Source organism: Denticeps clupeoides, chromosome 13, assembly GCF_900700375.1.
Source record: "Denticeps clupeoides chromosome 13, fDenClu1.1, whole genome shotgun sequence".
Taxonomy (NCBI): domain Eukaryota; kingdom Metazoa; phylum Chordata; class Actinopteri; order Clupeiformes; family Denticipitidae; genus Denticeps; species Denticeps clupeoides.
Genome location: NC_041719.1, coordinates 21,628,399 through 21,648,523, shown reverse-complemented (window position 1 = coordinate 21,648,523; position 20,125 = coordinate 21,628,399). Strand labels below are relative to the sequence as shown.

Sequence of the window (20,125 nt, the reverse complement as noted above, 5' to 3'; positions counted from 1 at the left end):
GCTGTTCCACAACTGCGGAGCTCTATAGGAGAAGGATCTGCTCCCAGCTGTGACCTTCTGCACCTTTGGTACCAGTAGTGACCCCGCACCCATTGATCGAAGGGGGCGTGGCGGTTCGTAAAGAACCAAAAGTTCACTCAGGTACTGTGGGGCGAGACCATTTAGAGCTTTATAGGTTAAAAGTAGGATTTTGTAGTCAATCCTAAATTTGAGGGGTAACCAGTGCAGTGATTGTAAGACTGGGGTGATGTGGTCAAATTTCCTGGTTCTGGTTAGAACTCTGGCTGCAGCATTCTGTACTAGCTGGAGTTTACTCATGCACCTACTAGAGCATCCAGACAATAATGCATTGCAGTAATCTAACCTTGATGTAATAATGGACCAACTTTTCTGCATCATGCATTGAAATGATATTTCTTATTTTTCGCAATATTTCTAAGGTGAAAGAATGCTATTCTAGTGACATTATCTACATGTGAATCGAATGAGAGACCTGCAACAATGATGACACCTAGATCCTTTACTTCAATACTTGGTGAGATAGAAAGGCTATCCAGGGTTATGGTGTAGTCAGCCAGCTACTCCACAGTAGATAAAACAGAGGCACCTGAGCACATTCACAAAAAAACAGCAGCAGATTCCAAGAAACACCATATTTGGTGCTTTACGCTGTGCATTTAGATGACGTTTGCACCATATTTTAAACAGTAAAAACAAGGCCCGCCTCCATTGGTAATGCATCGGAATTCTTTTAACAATATTTGGCTTTTGAAAGTGTCTTTACTAATGTGAGAGACGTCCTGCCTTTGTTCTACAGACCATCATCTTTAGAACAAATCCTGCTTCCGTTGGTTTTTCTGGCCCAGACAGCTGTGAAGCTGTTAAAATTGAGTTTTAACACTGCTGCAATTCCAACATTCCAACATCAGGTCGCATGCAGAAGAGATTGAAATGCAAAACGAGATGTCCTGAGATGTAAAAGATCTGTTGCGTCACATCAGTGTTATCGAGAAAGACTAATTTTTGTTTGTGTGATGATCTTCAGATTGTCTATTCTAACACATCCACTGAGCTTTTCTCTCAGACAGCTCCAGCCTGAGCACAGCTGCTCCAGACCAACTAAGGCCTGTCAAGCAGAGTGACAGGCAGGTAAAGGGGATGTTTTGACAGGCAGATGCCTCTTCTGCCCACTACAGAGAACCAGAGGATAAGAAGGAGTGGAAGAAGAAGAAGCGATGGGAGGAAGAGGAAAAGGTCATGGAAGAGTGAGGAGCCAGAAAGAGATCAGAGATGTCACGCTGGGAGTAATGCAGAAAACATTGGGATTGTCTAAAAAAGCAATAAAACTGACCAAATTCAGATCAATCGAGTATCTGGGACAGTGGTGGATGAATTCAAATTCAAATGTTATTTGTCACGTACACAGTCATACACGGTATGATATGCAGTGAAATGCTTTAGCGACTGTACAGACCACAGTATTACAAATATTGCAAACATAACCAAATATTACAGTTTTGTGTCTTTAATATAAAACATAAAATATGTGTGACAACAAGGTATGAAGTGAAAAAGTGAAAAAAATTGTAAAAGAGTAAAAAATTCGGAGTCCAGAAGTGATTGAAAGTGGAAGTGAAAGTGCTGGAGTGTATTAGAGTTCTGTCCTATGTAGTGTTGTACTGAGCTTGTATAACCTGCGGGAAGAAGCTCCTCCTCATTCTCTCTGTGTTGGACTTCCCTGATCGCAGCAGAGAGAAGAGTCCATTGTTGGGGTGGCTGAGGTCCTTCGCTATCTTCCTGACCGTGGTCCAGCACTGCTTGCTGTAGATGGTTTGAAGGTCAGGGAGCTTGGTACAGATGATGTGTTCAGCTGATGGAACCACCCTCTGTAGAGCTTGCCTGTCCTGCATGGTGCTGTTCCCGAACCAGGTTGAGATATTTCCCGTCAGGATGCTCTCTATGGTGCAGGAGTAGATGTTCCTGAGCACCTTGGAGGGCAGTCTGAAGTCTCTCAGGCGTCTGAGGTGGTAGAGACGCTGCCGGGCCTTTTTCACCATGGTGTTGATGTGACAGGACCATGACAGGTCCTGCGTGATGTAAACACCGAGGTAACGGAAGCTGTCCACTCTCTCCACTGGGCTCCTGTTGATAACAGGGGTCTGGTAGGTCCTCTCCTGCTTTGTACTGAAGTCCACTATTAGCTCCTTTGTCTTGCTGACGTTCAGGTGGAGATTGTTCCTCTGGCACCAGTTCGCTAGATTTCCAACCTCCTCCAGGTAGGCCGTCTCATCGTTGTCAGAGATCAGGTCCACCACGACAGTGTCGTCAGCAAACTTGATGATGGTGGTGGAGTTAGTAGTGGCTGTACAGTCGTATGTGTACAGAGAGTACAGCAGGGGGGCTCAGAACACAGCCCTGGGGGGCTCCAGTGCTGAGGGTGATGGAGGTTGAGACATGTCCACCCATCCTTACTGCCTGTGGTCTCCTGGTTAGGAAGTTGGAGATCGACTGACAGAGAGATGAGCTGAGTCCCAGGTGCTCCAGCTTGGTGGTGAGTGTGGAAGGGATTATTGTGTTAAATGCTGAACTGTAGTCAATGAAAAGCATTTTAACATCATTTACCTTCCAAGTGTCCAGGTGGGTGAGTGCTGTGTGGAGGAGATGTGAGATGGTGTCGTCTGTACATTGGACGGTTTAGACGGTACGCAAACTGTAGTGGATCGAGTGCGTCCGGTAATGAAGACCAGCTTCATCTCTGACCAGCCGTTCAAAGATCAGGGCGGTAGTCGTTGAGGGAGGCAGGATGGGTTTTCTTGGGGACTGGAACAATGATGGACACCTTGAAGCATGTGGGGATCACCGACTGAGCTAGAGAGAGGCTGAATATCTCTGTGAACACCGGTGCTAGCTGATCTGCTCAGGCTCTGAGGATTCTCCCCGAGATGCCGTCTGGTCCTGCTGCCTTCCTGGTGTTCACTTTCTTGAAGGCTCTCCTCACGTCATGCTCACTGTCCTCCTGTCTGCAGCTGTTGGAGCCGCTAGCCGTAGCATTGCTAGCGCCTTTAGCTGCAGCCTCGAAGCAAGCATAGAACGTATTTAGCTCGTCTGCCAGAGACACGTCAGCCGTACCTGATGTTGGTGCTTTATAGTCCATTATTGTCCTCAGTCCTTGATCTGAGTGCAGCGTTTGACACTATCGATCATGCTATTCTCCTTGCCAGGTTAGAGAATGTTATTGGGATTAAGGGAACAGCCCTTGAATGGTTCAGATCATATCTGACCCACCGATATCAGTTTGTGGACATCAATGGTGTTTCATCTTCACATAGTAAAGTAGAGTTTGGTGTTCCACAAGGTTCTGTCCTAGGTCCGTTACTTTTTTCTCTATACATGTTACCTTTAGGCGACGTAATCCGCAAACACGGTATTAGCTTTCATTGCTACGCTGACGTCACACAGCTGTATCTGTCAGCAATGCCAGATCAGAGGCAGCAGCTGAGCAAAATAGAGAATTGTCTGAAGGACATTAGACAGTGGATGCTCACCAACTTTCTCCTGTTAAACCCTGACAAGACAGAAGCTCTTGTACTTGGGCCTCAAGCAGCCAGGCATAAGATGGCTGACTACACAATAACCCTGGATAGCCTTTCTATCTCACCGAGTATTGAAGTGAAGGATCTACGTGTCATCATTGATGCAGGTCTCTCATTCGATTCACATGTAGATATTGTCACTAGGATAGCATTCTTTCACCTTAGAAATATTGCGAAAATCAGAAATATCATTTCAATGCATGATGCAGAAAAGTTGGTCCATGCATTTATTACATCAAGGTTACATCCTACTTTTAACCTATAAAGCTCTAAATGGTCTCGCCCCGCAATACATGAGTGAACTTTTAGTTATTTACAACCTGCTACGCCCCCTTCGATCAATGGGTGCGGGATCACTACTGGTACCCAAAATACAGAAGGTCACAGCTGGGAGCAGATCCTTCTCCTATAGAGCACCGCAGTTGAGGAACAGCGTACCGGTCAGTGTCCGGGACTCAGACACAGTCTCAATGTTTAAATCTAAACTGAAAACACATCTGTTTTCTCTGGTCTTCTGTTAAAGTCCCAGACACAGTGTCAATTATTAAGTCCACTTTATTACACAGTCCCCCTTAAACACAGACAGTGTTAAATTCACCCTAGTTAGGCTGTCCTAGTTAGGGTACCGGGCCACTGTAGCACCAATATACCACTATAACCACATATTTCAGTATCAGTACGATGCCACCGTCTGCCGCTGCTTCTGTTTCTTCTCTCCGAGATACAGACTCAAGCACCCAGACTACTGGCAGACTCCAGTGAAGAGACAAGCAGATAAATCCTGGTTCCTGACAACTGCTAAACGATGACCCAGCATGAAATGAACCAGAGTGTCACCACAGCCACCACCACCGTTACAGCTACAGCTTCAGGGATCTCAAAAGGACCAGTAGCATCATAATGGACATGTAATGTACACCATGACACTGGACTACACTCTGGACTTCTCCACCTCTACAAGTGTAGGACTTTTTCTCTTATTGTACAAACCATCCCCAACCCTGCACTGACACCATTTGCAGGCTCACTCTACCCTGGAAGGGGGTCCCTCTCTGTATCACTCCTTCCCAACGTTTCTTCCTTTCTTTATTCTCTCTCCTAGAGTTTTTTACTGTGGAGTTGTTCCTTATGCGCAGAAGGGTCAAGTGTGGGGGGTGTCAACTGTAGGGCCTGTCAAAGCCCATTGAGACATACTGTATTTGATTTTGGGCTATATAAGAAATAAATGTTGTTGTTGTTGTCAGGCACGGGTTCAGGGACATTGAGGGCAAATCTAGAAGAGATGTCAAACACTGCCAGAGTTGGCGTGAGGTGAGATCTATCCAAAACAAAGGCGAGTAGGACACTAAGATGGTGGCCAGATGTTTGTAGTGGAAGCCTACTTCTTCCTTGCTCGCGGCAGGGCACCCCCCTGCAGGTCTGCGACTTGTTCTGTCACTTCTGCGCTTGTTCTGCCAATGTGGTGCAGCGGTAGCACCCTGAGACAATAGTCCAGAGGTTGAGGGTTCAAATCCAGTCATTGGCATAAACAACATTTAACTTTCCTTCACAATTAAAAAAAAAAATGGGGGCAGTGGTGGCCTAGCGGTTAAGGAAGCAGCCCCGTAATCAGAAGGTTGCCAGTTTAAAAAATTATAAATGCATCTTTGTTTATCAGCCTGTCCAGTCAGTTTCATGCCTGTCTGGTTTTGAGACCTTTGTTTCATTATGGAAAATAAAGCTTAGTTTCTTTTAGAACTATCAGAGAAAGAGTCATCAAGTGACAAGTGATCATGTATATTTTAAAAATGTCATTATGCTAAAAGTTGAATAATCTAGTAAGGAAAATATTTGAAATTTTAACATTTAATTGTAGTGATTTTAAAGTAAATTAATTCCGTGAATTTCAGATGAACAACTGAAGCATTGAAACAAATTACATTATTCATTACTGTTCATCTCCGCAATTGACTATATCGTTATGTTTTTCAATCACTACTTCTTATTAATTTTGTAATATTTTGATCACAGTGGCATGGCGAAACAGGCCAGATGGAAGGATGTGCACAAACGCTTGAATACAAAGACACAACATGACTCACAAGGACAGATACGTCCTGACAAGGATGGGAAACAACAGCCAATCATTTATAACAACATTGACACACAAAACTCCAGTCCGGATTGTGAAGCTGGAGCATCCCTCCAGAGTCAAGCCATGACATATTTTCTGTTCCGAATTATTCAATTAATAATAACTATTGACCAAATTATAAAGAAACAAGTGAAAGTGTTGTCATTGTGAAACAGAGCAGCACAGCACATGGTGACAAAATGAAATGTGTCCTCTGCATTTAACAACAACAACATTCATTTCTTATATAGCTCAAAATCACATACAGTATGTCTCAATGGGCTTTGACAGGCCCTACAGTTGACACCCCCACACTTTACTTGACATTTAACCATCACCCTTAGTGAGCAGTGGGCAGCCATGACAGGCAGCAGTGTGTGGGGACGGTACTTTGCTCAGTTGCTCAGGTGGCACCTTGGCGGTTCAGGATTCAAACACTCAACCTCTGATTAGTACAAAGTAATACTCCATCATAACACAACTCCATACTTATGTGTGTGTGTGCATAATTACACACTGCAACGATAAGTTTTGTGCCACTGTTCATATCGGTGTTCACTTTGAATTGAATTCTATTTCCTTTTTTTAAATGCAACCAAATCCTTTAACTGGCCCCCAAGGTTCCTTTTGAAGAGACATTGGGACTATGAAAGGAGTTTTATAAATTTCATTTATGACTACCGGATTCTGTTACCTGTATACATTTTTTTGAAAACCTAAGAAACTAGACACATAAGTTAGCACCATTTGCAGCCGATAGCTCGCTGCCAGCTGCAAGGACAACAATAACAGAAGAAGCACCATTCTTGATGGAAAAACTGTCTGCAGAACTCATAAAACTTGATGTTTCGTTCCTGATCTGAGAGTCAATCGGACCATTCCAAGCCTTGTTGTCCTCATTTATCATTTTATAAAATTTTTGTTACATTTGTTACATTTACGGTTACCTTTATTTCCTTATTATTATGCTAGTACCACCATAGGGTAAGGTTCTAGATTTTATTTTGTTGTAAGGGCAGAAACAACAGTGAGTATTTAGGAGTGGTCCAACCCAGAAACCCTCCAACCCAGAAATCCAAACAAAAACAAAACTAGTACTAGAACCATGCTACTTACCAAAATGATTCTGACTTTTCACTTTAGTCACTACCACTATGGGATCTCCTAACTGTATTGAATGGTAATATATGATTTATCGGCTAGAACGACAAGGGACTGAACGGTCCTGTCAAAAGAGCATGAATATTTAATCACCTTTAGCACTTAAAGCCAGACATTACAGGGAGTGCAGAATTATTAGGCAATTTGTATTTTTGAGGAATAATTTTATTATTGAACGACAACCATGTTCTCAATGAACCCAAAAAACTCATTAATATCGAAGCTAAATGTTTTTGGAAGTAGTTTTTAGTTGTTTTTATTTTTAGCTATTTTAGGGGGATATCTGTGTGTGCAGGTGACTATTACTGTGCATAATTATTAGGCAACTTAACAAAAAACAAATATATACCCATTTCAATTATTTATTTTTACCAGTGAAACCAATATAACATCTCCACATTCACAAATATACATTTCTGACATTCAAAAACAAAACAAAAACAAATCAGCGACCAATATAGCCACCTTTCTCTGCAAGGACACTCAAAAGCCTGCCATCCATGGATTCTGTCAGTGTTTTGATCTGTTCACCATCAACATTGCGTGCAGCAGCAACCACAGCCTCCCAGACACTGTTCAGAGAGGTGTACTGTTTTCCCTCCTTGTAAATCTCACATTTGATGATGGACCACAGGTTCTCAATGGGGTTCAGATCAGGTGAACAAGGAGGCCATGTCATTAGTTTTTCTTCTTTTATACCCTTTCTTGCCAGCCACGCTGTGGAGTACTTGGACGCGTGTGATGGAGCATTGTCCTGCATGAAAATCATGTTTTTCTTGAAGGATGCAGACTTCTTCCTGTACCACTGCTTGAAGAAGGTGTCTTCCAGAAACTGGCAGTAGGACAGGGAGTTGAGCTTGACTCCATCCTCAACCCGAAAAGGCCCCACAAGCTCATCTTTGATGATACCAGCCCAAACCAGTACTCCACCTCCACCTTGCTGGCGTCTGAGTCGGACTGGAGCTCTCTGCCCTTTACCAATCCATCCATCTGGCCCATCAAGACTAACTCTCATTTCATCAGTCCATAAAACCTTAGAAAAATCAGTCTTGAGATATTTCTTGGCCCAGTCTTGACGTTTCAGCTTGTGTGTCTTGTTCAGCGGTGGTCGTCTTTCAGCCTTTCTTACCTTGGCCATGTCTCTGAGTATTGCACACCTTGTGCTTTTGGGCACTCCAGTGATGTTGCAGCTCTGAAATATGGCCAAACTGGTGGCAAGTGGCATCTTGGCAGCTGCATGCTTGACTTTTCTCAGTTCATGGGCAGTTATTTTGCGTCTTGGTTTTTCCACACGCTTCTTGCGACCATGTTGACTATTTTGAATGAAACGCTTGATTGTTCGATGATCACGCTTCAGAAGCTTTGCAATTTTAAGAGTGCTGCATCCCTCTGCAAGATATCTCACTATTTTTGACTTTTCTGAGCCTGTCAAGTCCTTCTTTTGACCCATTTTGCCAAAGGAAAGGAAGTTGCCTAATAATTATGCACACCTGATATAGGGTGTTGATGTCATTAGACCACACCCCTTCTCATTACAGAGATGCACATCACCTAATATGCTTAATTGGTAGTAGGCTTTCGAGCCTATACAGCTTGGAGTAAGACAACATGCATGAAGAGGATGATGTGGACAAAATACTCATTTGCCTAATAATTCTGCACTCCCTGTATATTCATATATGCAGATCTTGATAAGCTCAGGAGACCCTGGGTGGATCAAATTTTTCATTCCAACTTAAATTTGAAAACTTGTGGAGATGCCATCCTGATGCGCAAAAATATACAGTTCAGAGCAACGAATACAATTTCTGACATGCAGGATCGCTCAAGGGATTCTTTTGCATAAATTGGTTGTTCTTGTGACTGTTTATGCCCCCACTTGCAATGATGATTGACCTTTCCCTCTCTTCTTAAACAGAGTGCACTCCTTGGAGGCTAGACACAAATTTATTGGCTGAAAAAATCTTTGTGAAATAATCTCTAACAAAATTTATGAATTCCTCAAATATAATAAAAGTGAAGATATCTGCCTGCATTCCTTTTATAAAAGTTGTAATCCAGGGTGCGATTAAATCATATAACGCCAGAATTAATAAAGAACAGACGTGCAATATCTCATCTATAGCTACAGTCGGTCCCTCTCCTGAACTGTGTAAAAAGAAGCTGGATCTCCAATCCCGGCACAATTTATTATCTATTGTTCAGACAAAACAACACGTGGTCATGTTTATGACTATGGTGATAAGGCTGGTTGTCTTCTGGTGCATCAATTTTTGAATCACAATGTCTCACAACAAATTACAAAAATCAAGCAAATTCATGGGCAGGTGACAATGGATCCTGCAGAAATTAATAAAACTTTTACCTCTTTCTACTCTAATTTATATTCATCATAATCTCCTGCCAGTGATACTACTATGGAACATTTACACTGCAGCAGGCGGAAAATTGTTGCTGCAATAACATCAATGCAGGGCTGTAATCAGAATCCCGATCCGCCAAGGTGCCACTGAGGTGCCACTGAGCAAAGCACCGTCCCCACACACTCCTCCCCGGGCGCCTGTCATGGCTGCCCACTGCTCACTCAGGGTAATGGTTAAATGCAGAGGACAAATTTCACTGTGTGCACCGTGTGCTGTGCTGCTGTGTATCACATGTGACAAGTGCTTCACTTAAGATTGTTTTATTCACGGCTCATTGCTGAGGTGTCATTTTACTTTTTAAACTCCGGTAAAAATAGCACAGGCTGTGGTTCATATCAACCCATCTCTCTTTTGAACTGTGATTTTTAGCGAAGGCTCTAGCTCTTCACTTGGAAACCATCATGCAGGATTTATCTTGGGCAGACACCTAAAGTAGTCCCAGATGTGGTGGTCTCACTGGACGCAGAAAAAGCCTTTGGAATAACCTGTTTAAATGTTTAAAAAGTTTTGGTTATGGTCCCAAATTTGTTTCATGAATTAAGTTTTTATACTTCATAACTCGTCGAGGTTGTCCAATTAGCCCAGTTCACTGACTTCTGTAAGTGGAATCCATAGAACGGACAGGAACACAGGCTTTCTCTGTAACGTGATGATATGTTGTTGTACACATCAGACCAGGCGTAAGGTTAACTTTGATAAAAGTGAATGTAACCCTGTTAATGACTTAGCTCTCCAACTACAGGACAACTCACTGTCTTTTTGAATGGCTAGGAGTGGCTTTAGGAATCTAGGCATTAATATTATTAGGGACATTCAAAGCCTCTTTTAGGCAAATCTCTCCCCTATTCTTGGTAAAATCAAGATGGACTTCCAGAAAAGGAGATTGCTCAATTTATCCCTTGCAAGAAAAAATGGATTGTATAAAAATGAATGTACCTTCCAGGTTCCTGTTGATTAACAAAATCTTTACTTCATTCCTATGGAATGCTACATTTCCTTCAGTACATATAGATCTACTGAATGTGCTAGACTCCATATTATTCAGCGTAAAGCCACATTTTGCTCTGTCAGCTTACTCTGCTTTCAGATGCTCTTAATATAATCCTTCCTTTTGACATCTTTACAGTTATTTTTGATGTCACTGATGATAACCATTGTAGGTTAAAGAAAAGACAGAAAGATGTCATGGCTTTTGCCACTGTTAGCTTGCAGAAGAAATCAGCACACCCACCCAGGGCCTCATCATGGTTATCTGACCTCTTGCTCATAACTCTAAAAAAGATGAAATATTCACTCAGGGGGCCAGGGGACAATGTTTTCCATGTCTGTGGAGTGTTCCCAGAGTATATAAATGGACTTCAGTCCCTGCCCACTACCCCATAATTGCTTCCTACCTGTCTTCCCCAGCTTTGTACTTGGAGAGTATGTGTTGATGGTGAGTATTGTCATGTGTTTGGTTCCAGTCGTCTTTGCTTTTCTTCTTTTCTTTCTTTTCCCATCTGTTCACTGTGTGGACAGCTTGCAATGTGGTGTATTTGACAGAGAATTGCTATATAGCTATAGCTTTTTAGGGGTAAGAGTGTGCCCGGGGATAGAGGGGTGTCTTTTTTTGCTGATGTTTGTTACATCAGCTCAATCCTGATCTGGAGGATCCCATCAGAACATTGTCATTCCAACCCTCACTGATTTTAACCTGCCACATCAATCATTTACCTGTTACTGGTTGTCGGTCCTTCTTTATGTTTCTTTCACTTTTCCACAGGGTTCAGTAGTCTGAGGTTTTAGAAGCATAATTTATAATTAATCCTTGATTTCACCTCCCTACCTACAGTGATTTATTCAGATGTATAGCAGTAGTACAGCTTGTAGAATGCAGGTAGCTTATAGCCCAGCATGATCTGATAAAACAGGAGTTCAAATGCCCTCAGGGTCCAGAACCTGTAAATCCTCTATGGCTAATCAGAACCAAGGGAGGATGGAAAACAAGGTTTGGATTTGGATTCAAGATTCAAAGGTGAAGAACCCTGATCCACACCAACCAAGCAACATTTTCCAGCATTTCCTCTCTCACCTGAAATATACTGGCACCGTAGGGAGTCCTCCACGCGTTCAGCAGGTTGTCCTTCCCTGTACTTACAAACCACTTGCCTGAAACAAATGGAGTGTAAATGTTTGGGCTGTGCATGAAATTGTATGGGTTCAAATGAAAAAGATTTTTACTTTTAATAGAATAAGAGTGTGGTAATTAGGTCTAAGAAACACAGTACCACAGTAGGCGAACTTGAGAGAGAGGACACAACTCTCATGAAGATGCAGCTGGTACTTGTCAGGTTTGGAAACATGCAGAACTTCCACGTTACTGCTCTCCATCCCCACTGCCAACCACTCTCCTGTGGGACAGTAGCCCAGGGAGAAGATCTGGGGGAAGATAAATAATGAACCATTACATGAATCTAGGAGCCTGTTCTCGTTCGGCTTCTGTCCCATCAGGCCCCTGTGCTGTACCTGAGAGGTGAAGTCATGCTGCTGCAGCTGCCGTCCCTCTCTCAGGTCCCAGCAGCGCACCGTGTTGTCCAGCCCTCCCGTCCACAGTTTGGTGCCATCGTTGGAGATGTCGATGCAGCTGGCCCCATCGGTGTGGCCCTGGAACTGCCTACAATAGAGAAGGGATTAAAACCACATCACTGATGGATTTACTGACGGATTTATTTTAGATTGATTGCAGACCCAGGGTACAACCTAGAACCCTGTTTACTCACACTGGCAGGGACACGTTCAAATGCTGATCTAAAATCATCTCTGAAGTGGAGAGATGCACCTGAAGATTTGCTGCTCACCTGACCAGGGTTTGATTGTGCAGGTCCCACACCACTATGTTGCCATCGCTGCAGCAGGAGAAGCAGACCTTGTTGTCAGGACTGATGGCGAGAGCGTAGCAGGCTGGAGCAGAAGACGTCAACTCTGCCTTGATGCGAGGAGTGGGTGTGGCCAAGTCCCAGATGGACAGGGTGCTCGCCTCTCCGCCCACTATTAGGGTCCGCCCATCGGGAAGGATTTTGCATGAACGAATGTAGTTGTCCCGGTTCTGGAAAAAAAAAGGATGCAAAATTGCAATTCTTATGAATCAATGTTTAATTTGAATGACAAAAAATCCAATCTAATAGACACAAATACGGTACACACAAGAAAGTAAATGAAACACAAAATTAATGTGGCTGTAGAAACAAAGTGATAGTAGACATTTACATTTACATTTACAGTATTTACCAGACGCCCTTATCCAGAGTGACTTACAATCAGTAGTTACAGGGACAGTCCCCCCCCTGGAGTGTCTTGCTCAGGGACACAATGGTAGTAAGTGGGGTTTGAACCTGGGTCTTCTGGTTCACAGGCGAGTGTGTTACCCGCTAGGCTACTACCACCACCACTAAAAAATTAAAGGTGGGGGAAACTGCTGAGGATGTGAGGGATGAAAATGGTGAACATTTTGAAACATTTTTTTCCTGTTTATTACTGACAAACAAATGCTCATGTTTTTGCTTGCAAAGTATATGATAGGTTCTGCACATCAGCTGTATTAGTCCTAGAGTCACACCTGCCTGTTCAGTGATGCCTTTTCTAGCCAATTCCGTTTTCTATGGAAATGACTACCCACAAACGTGGAAGTTCCACTGGGATGTTTTCTTGTGTCTGATCCAACATTCGAAGGCTTATTGATGGCTCGAGCCACGGCCAGCACTCCATGTCCCAGCACTCACCAGGCAGTCCAGCTGGGCCATGGGGCTCTTGCTGCCGGGTTGGCTGATGTCCCACACCTTCACACAGCCTTTCCCGCCGGTGTAGACATGGCGTGTGGAGGTGCTGATGGTGACGGCACACACCACCTCCCCGTGGTTAAGGGTGTGGATCTGCCGAGCGTGGCGCGGGATGCCAGGGCCATGGAGGGCATCAGGTGGGAAGGGCACTGGCTGCATCTGTCCATCCGCACTCACATGGAAAGAGTAGGCACTGTGTGAAACAGAGACAATATTGGAGAACACAGCACAAATTGCATAAGAGAAAATATTTCATCAAAACATTTACGTTTTTCTGTAAGCAAAAATACAGTGTATTAAAAGTTCTAAAATAAAATTTCTCATTGCCCGAAAACCAAGTTCCAACAGCACACATAAGGTCAAAGTGGGTAGTAATGGTCACTCCCCAACATATAACAGGTCTTAATACCCCTGCTTCTAAAGCTGAAGCACCTGTGAGTTATAAGCACCTGACTGTCCATTGGTACCACCTGGTGACGCTGGATCCTATGACGACTGGGCACACCTGACAAGGGTTCCAGAGCACTGGTTACAGGCCCACTCTTGATTCCCAACACCTGAAGTCCTTTCTAGTTAGGTGTACCGGGTGTTCCGGGTTCCAGTATTGACTTGCGAACCACACAAACAAAGGGAGACAGCATTTGCGCCATTTTGTGTTGTGTCATAGTCTGAGTGTGAGTTTTGCTGACTCTCTTGATTTGTGTGTTTCTGGTGGCGTGTGAGTTGGTGTCATGTGACGCTCCATCCCACTTGATGGGAATGGGAAGACAGTGACATTGTGCAATTCCATGCAGTAGGTGTATGGCCCTCCCAGAGCGTGAGCAACAGTACAGAGAGCAACTGTGTGCCTCCCCTGACTACCATTGAGCCATCTGCCCAGCGCGGCAGGGAAACGAACAAACCCGGTGAACAAGATGGATGGGTCTTGTGGCTCAATCAGCACCATAACATCGCACCTTACTTTCCCTGCCACGCTGTCTAGGTGTCTCCTCAGGATAAAACCATGGCTTTTATCGATTCTGGGCCTACTGCCAACTTTATGGACCTGTTCTTCGCCTTAGAATCCCAATGGAACCAGTGTCCCCCCCGATCACCATCACCACCATGGATGGCAGTCCACAGGCCCACCAGCCTCCAAATTTCATCTCTGTGAATGACCCTCGACTCCTACCAGGAAGTCTTTCAATTTCTCCTCACCACACTTGCCACCTCTGTTCTGTTACTTTAGCACCCCTGATTCATCCTTCATGACCCCCAGTATGAGAGAATTGACATTCCAACAGACCATTGACAACAGACCGGTCTGCATCTCCATCCAAACTCTTCAGCATCCTCTTCATCTGCCCCTGCTCCAACCCTCACAGGACTCCTTCAGTGCTACCTGTCCGAGGTGTTCAGTAATCAGAAAGCAGTGCAAATACAACCTCATCAGCCAAGTGGCATGGCAATCGACCTATTCCCAGGCGCAATGCCACCTAGTGGACATCCGTACTCCCTCTATGCCTCAGAAAACAAGACGATGGAACAGTTTGTATCTAAAGGGCTGCACAATGGAACACTCTGGACATCCACCTCACCCGCTGCCGCCAGTTTTTGTTTTTGTGGCCAAGAAGGATGGAATGCTGAGGACCTGTATTGACTACAGAGGTCTCAACAAGATCACTGTGAAGAACCAGGCCCTCCTTCCTCTGACAAACACTCTCAATGCCCTCTCTGGTGCTACTACCTTTACCAATTTGGACCTCAGGTCCCACTACAATCTAGTGTGCATCAGAGAGGGCGACAATGAGTTTGTCTGCCCAGCATTACAGACTGTACTGCAAGTTAGAGAAGTGCACGTTCCACCAGCACTTCACAACCTTCCTGGGCTTTACCATCTCGCCCCAGGGGGTGGCCATGGATCCCAAGACATTGAAACAGCTTCAGCAGTTTCTTGGCTTCGCCTACTTTTATCAACGAATCATCCGGGGCTACAGTACAGTCGCAGCTCTCCTCACGGCTCTCACCAGGCCATCCCACCCTCCGTTCTGGCTCACGTCAGAGGCCATCCGTGCATTCACTCTGTCTCTGCTTCACCACTGCCATCATGGTCCAACCCAAACCTTCATTGTGGAAGTCAACACGTTAAATGTGGGTGCTGTCTTATCTGCTGTTATTCTTCAGAATGTGACGCAGCAGTGTTATGATGTAGGGGACCATGAGCTGCTGGCCCTAGAGGAATGGCGGCAGTAAGAGGGGAAAAAACTCAGTTTACAGTGTGGCCTGATCACCAGAACCTTCTTACTATTCGCTAAATAAAAAAAACTACAACCTTCCACCTCTCCTACCATCCTGGCATAAAAAACAGGAAGGCCGATGCCTTCTCCAGTCAACACTCCCCTTTTTTTAAAATGTGGAGCATTTGCGTCTCTCCTTTCTCTCCCGGCATGGCATGATACTGCTCTGTGTTATATATAGTTCTAAATGCCTTCATCTTACCTTTTGTATAAGCTCGCATCGTTATTGCTTTTAAAATCTTTGTGTAAGCATGTCAACTCACGGCTTGCCACCAGAAGATCCAGGTAGTGCTGTAGATAGACCTGGTGGTCTGATATGAGGGCGGGACTCGTATGCCACCTAATTCAGAAAAAAGCTTAAATGAAAGGCTCTTCCAGCAGCAGACTACACCAGACACCCCATCAAGTCAACAGCCCAACTCCTGGACTCCAGGAGACCCATGGTCCAATCAAATGCTAAATATTCATATTCCTGGGCTTTTAGGTTGATATTTGTGCTCACATTAGGGTTGCGAGTGTAGGCACTCATCTGTGGGGAGAGGCTGAGGGAACCCCCGAAGTTTCCAGGACTCGCCAGCTCTCCATTTAAACCAGCATGTGAGACAACCCCAAAATGAGCCGGATATGTACTGGGCGCCAAAGAAAAGGGACTGCGGAGAGCTGAGGAAAAAGAAAAGTAGGTTTATAATCATTTAAAGGGCCACTGTTATGAAATGAATGTGAAGTGATTGTCATTGCGAGACACTGCAGCACAGCACACAGTGACACGGCGAAATAGTCCTCTGTATTTAACGCATCACCCTTAGTGAGCAGTGGGCACCATGACAGGCGCCCGAGCAGCGTGCTCAGTGGCACCTCAGTGGCACCTTGGCGGATCGGGATTCGAACCGGCAACCTTCCGATAACGGGTCCATTTCCTTACCCACTAGGCCACCACTGTCCCAGTCTCACAATAATTAAAACGCATCAACTAAAATGTAAATTATTTTAAAAAGTATATTAACATTTAATAAAACAAATTCAGAAAATCACGCAAAACACTTTTATCAATTACCAAAAAAATGTCGACTGTAAGGTCGTGTTTGACTTGATTTACAGCTCTCGTCTGCAGGATTATACAGAGTTTTAATGATCTTATTGGGTGAGATATTGGAATTTTGTAGAATTTTGTAACCTCAGCACAGATGAAATAGTGTGGAACCCCTGCTTTGGGGGTGTTGAACCTCAGGTTGGGAACCACTGGCTACGTGTATTAAATTTTTAATTACCCAGTGGGTCAGCACCGGAGGCCGTTTTGCTAATGAGGCGTAAGCAGGAAGCGCTGGGGCCCGGTGGGCCGGGGGTCAGAGCCTCACAATGCGATGGCGAAGAGCTGCCTGATTTGGAAGAAGGTGACTGAGATTTCTCCATCTGCAGGAAGGAAGAGACCAAAAACCGGACAGCCCTGTGACGGTCCACAAATAAAGCACATGCACTAGCAGTGACAAAGACAGGTGACAGAACGCCAGTACTCATATGTCAGTTTATTAAGTTTATTAAATGGTTTTATTAAAAAAAAAAAAAAGTGTGATTATTTTGTAAAAGTTCATTCTGGTTTTTGGATATCATGCAACCTTATTATTCAACCTGAACCTTCTCAACCACTACCAGGCTAGCATTAGCTCATAACTGGATGAGCAGAAACTTGGAGATCGCAGCTGCAATCAGATGAACTGGCCAAATCAAAAAATATTAGTCTTCTATTTTTGGTTCAGACATGAGAGGTGGAGAGCATCTCTTGCCGTTCAGACCTGGCCTGAGTCTTTAATCTTGCTAGTGTTGGGGCTGTGTGATGGTGGTGATGGAACAGGGGGACTGGGGGTGCCAGTTAACTCTTTCCTCAGCGTGGGAGGCCTGGCCAGACCGTTTCCATGAGGGGAGTGCAAAGCTGGGCTACAGGGTGGAGATGAAGGTTCCTGGAGACACACGTCAGGAGAACAACCAAAAGCAGAATAAACACCCACATCATTTGGTGTTTAAGCAGAGTGAGAACTTCTACATTACTCTTAATCGTTTAATTATTTAAAAAATGAAATATATGTGGTGTTAACTACACTAATGTAATAGATTACATGGCTATGTTACTTAGTCAATGTTGGTGTTGTGCTAGATATAACCATGTAACCAGACAGGCCCTGTTTCTGAGGACATACAAAAGCTCAGATCACATGCCTGTCACTTCCTATGTTTATTTCATGGTGGGCTTTCTCTTTTTGTGATTCAGAAGAAAGGCTGAAGGCATCTGAAACAAATCCAAAGCATTCTGAGCATTCTGAGCTTCTGAGCTTAAGGACATACCTCATTGGAGACGTCCACCACAAGATTGTCTTCACTTTTGTCCCCATCACTGTCCTAAGGAGCAAAATGGAAGTAGACACACTGATAACGTTCACAATAAATATGAACACATAACACACACACACACACACACACAAAGCCCTCAGGGGAAGGTACAAATGAACCAGTTGGGCTTATTTTAGCACTCATGCCCTTTGCGGCACATCTCTCTCTCTCTCTCTCTCTCTATCACAATATTCTTCTCGCTTTTCCTCTCCCTCTCTTCTCTTTCTGGTAATAGGGAGGTGACAACGATTGCACTTAGTCACCATGGCAACCATGCAATCATGGCTGGATATTTCTATCGACAGTGTCATCCAGTGACATCACCCCTCTAATAACATTTAGCCTGATGACTATACCCTTCATAACTAAATAAAAAGCGTTATGAACTGAAGTGGAGAAGCGAAGGGGTGTATACAAATAATAATACTAATTTTCTTTTTTATACAAAGTTTCAATCTTTTTATTTTGCTCCTCAAAAAGAATTTTCTTTTAAACCATGTATAGGTAATTACAACTAATTTTTCATACAAGAATGATTTTGAGAGATATTTGAAATAAATGTTGTAATATGACATCACCTCATATGAGGTAATGATTTAGGTTTAAATAGCATGGTAGACCTGTAAGGTCATGTAATTATGAGACTGTACAGTGATTAATACTAAGAGGTAGAACTGTAAGTTAGATATGTTATTATAAGGTATGATTAAGAGAAAGAAGCTTAATTATGATACACCATTGTGTATAAGACAGTGTAATAAAAGAAGTACTGTGATATATTTATTGTGATTAGGCTGCAATAGTATACTTATGAGGCAGTATATGCTGTTATGTGGCTATAGTGCAGTCATGATATTAGGCTCTGCTGTGTGACATACATAATGAGATGGGAGCACATCTTTCTCCTCACAGCGCTTCCTCTTGTGGTCATCTCCCTGGACAGAATACGCACCCGAGGGTCCCTGTCTTTCTTCTGCAGGCTGGCTATCAGTGGACGACACGGACTTACTCTGTCAAACACACAAACACACAGCTAAATAAATGGAAGACAAATGACTCTTGTGCACAATATTCTGGAGTCTGTGCGTTAAAACTGTAAGAGAGCCTGGAAACGGCTCAGGGCACAGTCACCACAGAGGTACATGGTGCAGGGGATGGAAGGCTGGTCAGACTTGAAGCTTTTACTCCCTCACGTTCTTCCCAAATAAAGCACATATTTTCCATGTTTCGCCCTGCTGTCACATACCATTCACGCTCGAGCTGGACTTCTCCACCTCTACAACTGTAGGACTCTTATTGGACAAACCATCCCCAACCCTCCACTGACACCATTTGCAGGCTCACACTACCCTGGAAGGGGGTCCCTCTCTGTATCACTCCTTCCCAAGGTTTCTTCCTTTCTTTATTTCTCTCCTAGAGTTTTTTTGTGTGGAGTTTTTCCTTGTGTGCAGAAGGGTCAACTGTGGGGCCTGTCAAAGCCCATTGAGACGTACTGTATGTGATTTTGGGCTATATAAGAAATAAATGTTGTTGTTGATGAGTCAGGATAGTGAGGAAGTAGGTGTAGATGATGCTGGCTTCCAAGATGTGGAAATTGAACTTTGTTCACAGGGAGATTATCTACTTCATTTTGCATAATGATTGCTCTTTATATTCATTTAAATATTCAATTAATTGAAGGAAAAACCTTTAAAGATAAAGAGTACAAAGTTTTTTCTCCAGTCATGGCTGTTGGATTTGACTTGATGAGTAAGAAGAAGTATATATTATTAATCGGGAATGGAGAGTGCTGGAGAAGAAGAAAAAGTCCAAAATGCTCCCTTGGTCAGTCATGGCACAGGGAGTGCCTTCATCTTGGTTGTCCTCCCATTTCTGTCTTTTCTTGTCCTTCTTTTCAGTTTTGGGGAGTAACGAGTTACATGTAATGGCATTACGTAATTACTTACTAAAATAAAAAACTAATAGGTTGCATTAGTTTCTTATTGAAAAATAAACATGTTTGTTCCATTTTAATATTGTATTCTACCTTGTAGCAGGAATTATGGATATTTGTGTCAGCCAATATAAGAGAAATCCCAGTTGTTGGAGCTGGAGCGCTGGTCCGCACGCTGTATCCATCACTAAAGTCAGAATCTGCCATTAATAATTTGTTGAACTTTGGCCTTTGTGTGCAGTGAGGCATTTTCGTGACCAATAGAAAAAAAGCCCTGAAGTGTCTCTGAAACCTAGAATGTTAATTAAAACACTGATTATAAGTTGATTATACTGATTATTCAGTGCTCTTGAATATTAAATATTTGATTTAACGGTGGTTTATAACTGGATGATCTTACAGTAAAATGAGGCCTGAAGTCTGACTTTG

General features: G+C 43.6%; 1 protein-coding gene across 2 annotated transcripts in view; it reads right to left on the bottom strand.

The window, feature by feature from the left end:
- tle2b (TLE family member 2, transcriptional corepressor b) overlaps nucleotides 1-20,125 on the bottom strand; it is a 53,570-nt gene that overhangs the window by 2,855 nt on the left and 30,590 nt on the right. For both annotated transcript variants that reach the window (XM_028999687.1, XM_028999688.1), the window contains exons 10-20: nucleotides 18,642-18,773; nucleotides 17,719-17,772; nucleotides 17,172-17,336; nucleotides 16,650-16,791; nucleotides 15,884-16,041; nucleotides 15,645-15,721; nucleotides 13,049-13,298; nucleotides 12,128-12,375; nucleotides 11,796-11,943; nucleotides 11,558-11,708; nucleotides 11,362-11,438 (exon numbers count right to left, since the gene is read on the bottom strand). In XM_028999687.1, the coding sequence (XP_028855520.1) occupies nucleotides 11,362-11,438; nucleotides 11,558-11,708; nucleotides 11,796-11,943; nucleotides 12,128-12,375; nucleotides 13,049-13,298; nucleotides 15,645-15,721; nucleotides 15,884-16,041; nucleotides 16,650-16,791; nucleotides 17,172-17,336; nucleotides 17,719-17,772; nucleotides 18,642-18,773 (1,602 nt within the window). The remainder of the gene's footprint in view (nucleotides 1-11,361; nucleotides 11,439-11,557; nucleotides 11,709-11,795; nucleotides 11,944-12,127; nucleotides 12,376-13,048; nucleotides 13,299-15,644; nucleotides 15,722-15,883; nucleotides 16,042-16,649; nucleotides 16,792-17,171; nucleotides 17,337-17,718; nucleotides 17,773-18,641; nucleotides 18,774-20,125) is intronic.